This window comes from Monodelphis domestica, chromosome 1 (assembly GCF_027887165.1).
Source record: "Monodelphis domestica isolate mMonDom1 chromosome 1, mMonDom1.pri, whole genome shotgun sequence".
NCBI classification, from domain to species: Eukaryota; Metazoa; Chordata; class Mammalia; order Didelphimorphia; family Didelphidae; genus Monodelphis; species Monodelphis domestica.
The window spans coordinates 49,539,172-49,549,022 of record NC_077227.1 but is presented as its reverse complement, the minus strand read 5'-3'; the positions used below and the strand labels follow the sequence as shown (position 1 = coordinate 49,549,022).

The window sequence follows — 9,851 nt, the reverse complement described above, 5'->3', positions numbered from 1 at the left end:
CTCAGTGGGTAGAAAGCCAGGCTTCAAGACCCCAGAAGTACTGGGTTCAGCTCTAACCTCAGATACTTCCTAGTAGTGTGACCCTAGGCAAGTCACTTAATCCTCATTGCCTGGCTGTTAGCACTCTTTTGCCTTGGAAATGATATTTAGGGGAGAGAGAGAGAGAGAGGGAGGAAGGAAGGAAGGAAGGAAGGAAGGAAGGAAGGAAGGAAGGAAGGAAGGAAGGAAGGAAGGAAGGAGAAGGGAAAGAAAGAAAGAAAGAAAAGAGAGAGAGAGAGAGAGAGAGAGAGAGGGAGGGAGGGAGGGAGGGGAGGGAGGGAGGGAGGGAGGAAGGAAGGAAGGAAGGAAGGAAGGAAGGAAGGAAGGAAGGAAGGGAAGGAAGGAGAAGGGAAAGAAAGAAAGAAAGAAAGAGAGAGAGAGAGAGAGAGAGAGAGAGGGAGGGAGGGAGGGAGGAAGGAAGGAAAGGAAGGAAGGAAGGAAGGAAGGAAGGAAGGAAGAAGGAAGGAAGGAAGGAAGGAAGGAGAGAAGGGAAAGAAAGAAAGAAAGAAAGAGAGAGAGAGAGAGAGAGAGAGAGAGAGAGAGAGAGAGGAGAGAGAGAGAGGGAGGGAGGGAGGGAGGGGAGGGAGGGAGGAAGGAAGGAAGGAAGGAAGGAAGGAAGGAAGGAAGGAAGGAAGGAAGGAAGGAAGGAAGGAAGGGAAAGAAAGAGAGGAGAGAGAAAGAAAGAAAGAAAGAAAAAGAGAGAGAGAGAGAGAGAGAGAGAGAGAGAGAGAGAGAGGAGAGAGAGAGAGAGAGAGAGAGAAAGGGAGAAAGGGAGGAAGGGAGGAAGAGAGGAAGGGAGGAAAGAGAGAGAGGACAGAGAGGGAGAGAGGGCAGGAGGGAGGGAGGGAGGGAGAGGGTGAGAGAACAATTTTCCAGGGCAAGGGGTGGAGGTGAGTAAGTCATTATGTACCCCCTCAAGCTGAGCCCTGAAGGAACCTGGGGATTCTGAGGTAAGGAAGGCAAGGGGTAATATGGGGTTACAAAAGCACCTAAGTGGGTGGAGAAAGAATGGCTGCTCTGAGGAAATAGGTCAGTTTGCCTGGAACAGTAAATCTATGAGGCAAAAATTCAGGCTGCTGAAGCCAATTGTGAAAGGCTTCAAATGTCAAACAGGAGAGTTGGCATTTTATCCCAGAAGCATTAGAGCTTCTGAGCAGGGGGCTGGCAGAGTCAGGCCTACCTGCATTTTAGAATATCCATTTGGTAGCTCAGCAGAGTGGATCCCCAACTGCAACTAGGGAGAAAGGAGGCAGGGTTCAAATTTGCAGGTCCATTGCAATAGTCAAGGTGAGCTGGAAAGCCCTAAATTTGTGTGGTGGCCATGTGACTTTAAGGAAGTGGGGGCAGGGAATGACAGTCTCAAAGGGGTAAACTGAGACCAGAGGGGGGACTCTTGGCAGGGGCTGAAGCAAGGCTAGAAGCCAGGACTCCTGACTCTCAGACTGTGCTCTTTGTACTACATGAGTACCTCCCAGGAGGCAGACCCTCTTCAAATGCCTCAGATTTCTGACTGAACTTAACTCTGCCATCCTTACAGTCCATGATGTCCAGGGGGCTACCCAATGGCATAGTAGAAAGTGCATTTCGATGGGCTCCAGAGACCCAGTTTCTCATTTTGGTTCTGCCACTAAGTCCTTGTGTGACCTTAGGCAAGTCAATGGACGTCTTGGGCGTTGGGTTTCACTTCTGCAAAAGGAGTCTCTGGGATTGATGACCTCTCCTATCCCTTAGAATCTGGGATTCTGGGAGTCTCTCCGACTCAATCCTAAAACTAGGGTGTTCCTGCTGATTGCCCCTAGTTCTGCTTTGTGTGGCCAAGTCCTTGTCCATATTGACAACCCTTCCAATATGGCGGCCGGCTATCATGGTCCTCTGTCTTCTTTTGGGCAGGCTACATCTCTCCGATTCTTGAAAGAGGGACCCATTTAAAAGGAATTGAAGGCTCAGAATAAATCGCAGGATCATGCATTGTAGAATTTAGAGCTAGAAGAGGCTCTGGAGATCGTCTGGTCTAGTGCCTTTACTGTACAAATGAAGACACTGAGGCACAGAGGGGGGAATGGTCTGCTGATGGATTTCCAAGTGATAAGTAACAGAATGGGGATTCGAACCCAGAATATGGCTCTGTATTCAGTCACATTCTCCCATGCAACCTTTAAATCCTCAGCCCCACTCCAAACCTTTCCTCTGCCCAGGAGCCAAACTAGCCTCATTCTCGGTGACCCTGGCAAGCAGGAGTGGCAGAAGGAAGAGCCCCACCAAGCAGGAGACTCAGGCTGCAGGGAGGCAGGACCCACTCCTTGGTTTGTTGTCTCTTTCTCTTCCTCCTTCTCCTCCGCTGTTCCCTCCCCCTCCACCCCATCCCAAAGGGAGAGGAGAGTTTACAGGAAGCTTGTTGCCTGGGGTTACTATGGCTCCCTGAATGCCTGAGCTTGGTGAGAGCTAGGAAGGCTCAGGAGTTTCCATTCGGAGGGACCTGAACCCTCTAGCCCCAAGGATCTAAATCCAGGAGGAGGTAAGCCTGGGTCCATTCCATTCTGCCACCCACCCACCCATCCCCTGCCCTGGCCACAGCCCTCCACAATGGCTGGGAGCTCATGGGTAGGATCCACATGCTGAAATCCATGGGTGACTCCAGTTTCCAAATGAACTTCTTTCCCAGGAAAGGAGTGGGCTACATGCCCTGATATCAGGATCCTCCTTCCCATAATGCCTCCCCAAAGAGATCATGTGACCCTAGCCTTCACGGAGAGAGTCATGGACCCTGGGCCAGTCCCCCTCTTCTTCCCGGTGAGAGCCTGCTGATGGATTGGCTTCAGCACCATGTTTTAGAAAGGGTATTGACAAGCTGCAGCATGCCCAGAAAAGACCCGAGCTAGCTGGGTAAAGAGCACAGACTAACTTTGTCCTGGGGCTTCAGGACTGGAGGGAGGGAGGCTTGACTCTCAAGGCACACTGTAACTAAGGTGGTACCACAGGGATCTTGTCTCAGGGCACCACTATTTAGAGGGTGCTGATAGCACTGACGCTCCTTCAATAGAGAGGAAAGAACTAAACAGAATGTCTTATTAGTGAGAACAATTCGGAGGCTAACAGATGGCTGACCCCTGGGTGAGATGTTCTTTGGCCAGAACCCCTTCCCCGAATCAGTGGCTTTGAGACCTCCACTTTGGAGGTCTTTCATCCTGGGGTGTCTCTGTCCTTTAATTGAAATGGTCTTCAAAAAATAACTTGAAGGGGGGCAGCTAGGTGGCTTGGTGGATAGAGAGCCAGGCCTGAGATGGGAGGTCCTGGGTTTGAATGTGGCCTCAGATACTTTCTAGCTATGTGACCCTGGGCAAGTCATTTAGGTAAAATTCTTGCCTTCTTTCTTAGAATTGATAATAAGTGACAGTTCCAAGGCAGAAGGTAAGGGTTGTTTTTTTAAAGGTGACCTGAGGGTATGCTTGTGCTGCTTGCCCCTGACCCCCAGAATAACTTGTTAGAGGTCTATCTGTACAAATGAAATTATGACTTATTATTATTATTATATTATTATTAGATCTAGGTTCCAACTTGGCTCTCCTAATTCCTAGCTGGCTGTCTTTGGACAAATCACTTAACCTCCCTATGCCTCAACATCCCCATCTGTAAAATGGGGATAAAATTACTTGTACCACCTCCCTTATGGGTTTGTAAGATTAAAATTAATATCCAAATACTTCAAGTATTATTTCTTATAAGAATTTATTAATGAATAAGTTGAAGAAAAAGGAAAATGAGAGCATTAGCAAAGAGAGAGAGTTCCCTGGACTGCAGAAACCAGACAAGAGCCAGGAGCAGAGTGTGGGAAGAAGAGAGCAAAAAGGCAAGTTATAGGACTTATCTAGACACACATAAGGAGGCAACATAGGGATGAAAGAGGAAAGGGATGCTGGGTAATGTAGTTCAAAGTACAAAATTTCAATTACACAGGTTCATTGTGTAAGAATTGAATTAATATTTCTACCCAGATTATATATTTTATAAAGTTTATTAGAAAGGGTAGACAATAATAGTTTAAATCTCATTCCTCTAAGTAACCTGACCATGAGGTTGCCTGGCCTTCCAGTCCTTTCCTCTTTTCCTTCACCTGCCTGCTCTCCTCCCCAGTCTGTTCCAAGCAAGAAAACCTGGTAAAGACCTCCCTCTCACTTTTTATTCACATACAGCACATTCGCGGACTCAAAACCTGGCATAATGTTGATGGACAGGTCAAGTTACTCAGGACGGTGTGGGAATGAATCTTCTTTGACACAATCCCCCCTGTGATCCTTTGGGAGACCAGTCTCCCCATGGATCATTTAGAGATTTAAACTATGATTGTCTAGCCTTTCTAATAAACTTTATAAAATATATATCTGGGTAGAAATATTAATTCTTACAATTGTAAGGAAAGACTTTTGCAAGTCTTGAAATACTTAGAAAATGGGGAAAGAGCATTACTACAAAATGTCTCAGATTGGTTAGGTTTTTCTGAAAGCAGGTATCTGGGGCCCTTCTGTCCTTATCTTTCAGATATTGCCTGACTTATTTTCTTTCATTTCAAAAATAGTTTCATTGATGCCTTTTGCTTTTATATCACAGTTATATATGTGTATACCTTCCTCCTCTCACTTCCTCTCCTCTCCCAAGGTCAGCCTTCCCCTTTGCAAGAAAGCAGGAAAATAATTAAGGAAAAGTAAGAGCAGCAGGGGACCACATCCAAAGTTATACACATCATTCTACCCCGAGAGTCCCCCACCTCTCCACAGAAAGGAGGGAGATGCATTTCCTCATTTCTTCTCTGGGACCAAAGAAAGTCATTTCAAGTACACAATTTTGTTTTAGTGTGCCTTTTGTATACATTGTTATAATCAATGTGGATATTGTCTTCTTGGTTCTGCATCAGTTCATCTAAGTCTTCCCATTCTTTTCTGCATTCTGTGCCTTCCTTGTTTACCATGATTCAAGGTTACCTTCCATTCATAGATCACACTCTGTTCAATGATAATAATGATGACTGGCATTTCTCGAGGGCTTTAAAGTTGACAAAGGGATGTATCAATGTTATCTCATTTTGGGTTGAACCATTCCGCAGTCTGTGGATACCTGCTTTCGTTTCCAGCTCATCACTGCTACGAGCAGCAGCCCAACTACTTGGCCTCCGGATGAAGCTCTCCTCTGTCACCTGAACGCAGACTTGGTGGTGTGTTGGGACTCTACTCACAAAAGTTCCTTGAATGGACCGCCCATATGCTGGGGATGCAGGTCCTGCTTAGCATCCTCGAGGAATCTCTGCCCTCTGAGGGTTTGGTGGTGGTGGTGGTTACCATCTTCTCTGACCCTACAATGTCTCCAGTGTCTAAGCTCCCTCAGAACTAGTCCCCAGTCCTCATTTGTCCCATTATAATCTCCCTTCCTGGGTCCCCCAACCTCTTGGAAAGCATCTCTTCCTCCCCTGGCCCTGCTCTCCTGGCTCCTCACCTCCTCTCAGACAAATCACTGGCACATCTGAGGGGTAGAGAGGCCCCCTTGGACCAAGGATGACCTGAAGTCAAAGCCTGCCTCCAAAGATCTTATTTGGCCATAATTGTTTGCATAGAGAGCACCCATTGTCTTTGGCCTTTCTTTTCATCCCCTGCACTTAGCACATTACTGGGGCAGCTGGAAGGTTCAGTGCAAAGATTCTTGGCCTGGAGACATGAAAACCTGAGTTCAAATCCAGCCTCAGACACTAGCTGAGAGACCCTGGACAAGTCACTTAAGTTCTGTTTGCCTTGTTCCATGGAGAAGGAAATGGAAAAATGGCTCCTGTATCCCAGCTAAGAAAATCTCATGGACAGCAAGATCCTTGGGGGTCATGAATAGTCAGATAGGGACTGAACAATTCCAACAACAATTAACACAATGCCAGGCACCTAATGGGTGCTTAATAAATGTTTATTGCCTGACTGTCCCAGGCAGCTCTCCAAGATGGTAGCTGCAGAGGGAATTTCCTTGTGGGAAGCTCCTTGTGCAGAGAAGTCTGAGGACCAGAAGGAAGACAGGGCTGGCCACCTCAGGCCCAGGGGGCTCCGCAATAGGGTGCACGTGGGGCCCCTGGGGGATGGGGTGGGAAGGGAGAGGGCCCCTGGCTTCCAGGCTGCTCAGCCATCCAGCTCACTCAGTGATGCTTGTGCTTTTTCTACTGGCAGGTTTGAAGGTGCCTGACTTGGGTCTAGTGCAGATATCTGTGGGTGCCCAGCTGCCTCTCCTCTCCTCTCCCCGCTTCCTGGGCAGCATGTCCTCCCAAGGCTGGGCCTCCTATCCCAGCTGGCCTTTCCCATTACAGCAGGGATGGCAGCTTTCTCCAAGGCCTGGCCAAGGACCCCTCGTTCCTGGGAGGCTTCGGGGTCGCCCCAGGGCAAGGTCCGTGGAGATGCCCAGGGCCCACTCCAAGGGTTTGCTCCTCTTCCAGAGACTCTCTTGGGGCAGAGAAGGGGGGCTGGTGGTGGAAAGGACTTTCATGTTTCCCTCAGGACTATTTCCCCCATTGAGTTTGGCTTTGGCTTCTCTTCCAATTACGCTTCACCTCCTCTGAGGAGGAGGAATCAGATGCTGACTGTCCCAAAGAGCCCTCAGGAAAGGGCAGAAACACCAGGACTTGCCAGCTTTGCCAGCCCTGTCCCTGCCATGCACTGACAGCTGACAGCATCACAGCATGGACCACTCCCTCTTTGGCACTTAATATCCTTTTCCAGAGGGACAAAAGTCCCAACTGACTAGTTCAGGATCTCAGATAAGTCCCTGGATGGGACCCAACCTCAGCCCCAAAGTGCTCCTCTTCCCAAGGGAGTCCTATGACTGAGCCTCAAGAGACCTGGGATCGAGTCCTTCCTCTGATTGGCTATGTGACCATGAGTAAATGACTGAAGCTCTCTGGCTCCTAGTTACAAATGTAAGGGATGGTGATGATGATGATGCTGAGGAGTATTCATCATTCGTGGCCTTCTTCCCTTCCCTTAGGGCCCTCTGAGAGCCCCATATGGATGCCAGGAGTCTGGGAAGCCTTCCTGCCCATGGCACTCCCGTAGCTCCAGTCCTCGGGACAGATCACCATTCCCAAGCCTCCCAAGGACCATCCATACCCCTGTAGCCAGGTGAGTGCTATCAAAGGAGCTCTGGAGAGAGGAAGAAGCAAAAAGATCTAAACCTGCAGTCAGGCCTCCTGCTCCAGGGTGCTGGCTCCTCTACCCATTCTCCCCCTCTTCCCTGCACAGCACATTGTCCTGTGGCCCCTTCGGCAAAGGCTCAAGTCCGCTTATCAGATGCCGTCGGGCTTCTCTGCCCCACCCTTCGGACGTCCAGTGGGCTCAACCCCAGGACTCTGGGCCTCCAGGGCTGGAGCAGGTCAGAACAGGACCTGTGGTCATCTGTTTTGGAGAGCGGTCAGCAAAGGGTAGAGCTGGGAAGTCCACTGCGGGCAGCCCGAGGGGTCCTGAAGGAGCCGCCACAGGAGATCCAGAGGCGGGAGAAAGCCCTGGAGCTCAACCAAATGAAGTGGGAGCTGCTTGACCTGAGGCAGGAGGTACGAGTCCATAGTTCATGTCTCTTGGGTGGCCCTCCAGAGGAAAGGGGGTGGATGAGATATCTGCCCCTGGCCTGCACCCCAGCCCCAGGTCCTCGAAAAGAGGCATCCAGGCTACTGAGAGTGTCAGGAGAATGCTCCCAAAGGAGAGGAAGATCCAACGAAGGGGAGGCAGGAAGGGCTAACCTCAGAGAGGTCATTTCTGCTGTCATCACCTGGGGTGTCAAGAAGAAAGCATTTTGCCATAATGCCTCATGTTTATTAACAAGTTTCCCCAAGAACTTCTCATCCATTCTCTTGGATGAGCCTCAGACAGTTATAGGAGGTAGGCACGGCTATTTTACAGATGAGGAAACTGAGGCCCAGCCAGGTAAGGTAATGAGATTGTAAGGATAATTTTAGGGTTGTGACCTAATCTAAATTAATTTTGGTCATCAGGGAATATCCCAAATAAAATACCCAAGTCAGTTTGGAAATTTATGGTGGTTTAATTAATATAGAGGAAAGGAATTAAGGAGAAGGGAGAGGGAAGGGTGTAGGATTTCTCCCACTTGGCTTGTGCCAGGGGAAGTTCAAAGTCCTCTGCCATGAGGTCTCTGAAGATTAGTGGCTTTCTAAGAGGTAGTGTTTGGAAGGTAAAGGAGAAAGAATCAGCCTAAACTCCGATAGAGCTCAGTAAAGATGCCTCACCTGAACTAGGCTACTCAGCTTCTCTCAGGATAGTATCAAGGAAACTCACTGCCAAACCGGACAATAACTGTTGTCATACCAAGATGCTGGAATGCTTAGCATGCTCAGCAAGCTGCCGCCAGCCACCTCTCCACTGCAAAAGAGAGCGGAGAGAGGAAATGACGCAAAATATATAGACCGTTCTTACATCACTTTCCTGCATCTCACATGTACCCAATGGTAGCTTAAGCTTGACTTAACAACAGCCCAGGGGTCTGTCAGTTGTTTCTGATTTGTCATTTGCTAGCTCATGTCTGTCATAAGCCATCCTCCTAAATACTTAATCCTTAAGTATGGGTGTAGACATTCCTGCTTTTGTTAGACTAAGTAGGGTGGAGTAATCTAAAATTCACAGTCCCCCTGATGATGATGGTAGACTAGTCTCCCCAATTGATCACTAAACATAATCATCCTGCACCTCCAAATTTTCTAACTGCAGGTGCATACATAATTTTACCTTCTAAGAGGAAATTACAATAGTTAGATAGAAGAAGGAAATAGAAGAAAGACAGACAGCAAAACAATGTTTTTTGGGCACATTGACAAAAACCAATTAGGGGGCAGTCCCCTTTTGGCATAAGAGTATACATTCAAATAAATGTTCAATCAAACTTCAGTTCAATCAACCATACCCAAAGTTCGTTCTGGATCTTCTTGATGTAGTGTAGGTTTTCTGGCATCTTTCTGCAACAGTTCATTCTCTGGGTTTAGGAGTTAGCAAGCTTCTTTTCTTGAAGATCTTTTCTTGAACAAAATTTCAAAATCTTGGCTTTTTATTAAAATACAGATCATAGGATTCCAGATTTAGAATTATAAGGACTTTAAGTCTAGGGATTCTTACCTTTTTGTGCATCCCAATTTCCTTTTGACAATGTAGTGAAGTCTGTGGACCCCTTTCTCAAAATCCTTTTTTGTAATAATTGAAAGCAGCATTCATTTTTGGTTAGAGGTTAGTAAAATAAATATGCCAACTTTTCCCTCTTCAGACTCACTAGAGTTCATGGAGTCTATGTGCCCCATTTTAAGAATCCTGATCCAATCTACCCCTAGTCTATAGATTAAGAAACCAAGTCTCAGAGAGTGTTAGAGGCACAGATCACATAGAACCAGTATATAGTACAAGAGGACCACCAGGACTAAAACCTGGGTCTAAAGCCCAATCCAAAGTTTCCCCACTTTTCCTCTTTTGAATGAAGACCTCAGAACTTCCTTAGTAATTGCTATTGTTAATTATTCTGCTTATTCCATCCCCCCCCCTCTCTTTCCCATCCCCTATATCTGGTGGGCTTTCCCTCCTTACTTTTGCTTCACAGCCTCCCTTACTCATTTATAGGCTCAGAGCCAAGCACCATCTTCTACAGAAATTTCCTGCTGCCCTCAGCTTCTAGTGAGATCCATCCCCAAACAACTTTTTATTTATTCTGGATGTCCTTATGTACATACTCATTGTCTGCCCTGGAAAATCTCCTTGGAGGCAGAGACTGTCTCATTTTTGTCTTTGTAGTTATCCTCAGTA

The 9,851-nt window shown here is 47.6% G+C and overlaps 1 protein-coding gene and 1 long non-coding RNA gene across 2 annotated transcripts in view; both read left to right on the top strand.

Moving 5' to 3' along the window:
- The first annotated feature begins 2,462 nt into the window (after positions 1-2,462).
- On the top strand, positions 2,463-6,474 carry LOC103103293 (uncharacterized). Its single transcript, XR_474385.3, has 3 exons — positions 2,463-2,554; positions 5,165-5,307; positions 6,234-6,474. It is a non-coding gene; the product is annotated as an uncharacterized LOC103103293 (long non-coding RNA).
- A 404-nt stretch (positions 6,475-6,878) lies between these two features.
- The window catches only part of LOC103102901 (trichohyalin), a 39,015-nt gene continuing 36,042 nt past the window's right edge, over positions 6,879-9,851 (top strand). The window contains exons 1-2 of the mRNA XM_056815311.1: positions 6,879-6,939; positions 7,299-7,606. Coding sequence (XP_056671289.1) covers positions 6,879-6,939; positions 7,299-7,606 — 369 coding nt within the window. The remainder of the gene's footprint in view (positions 6,940-7,298; positions 7,607-9,851) is intronic.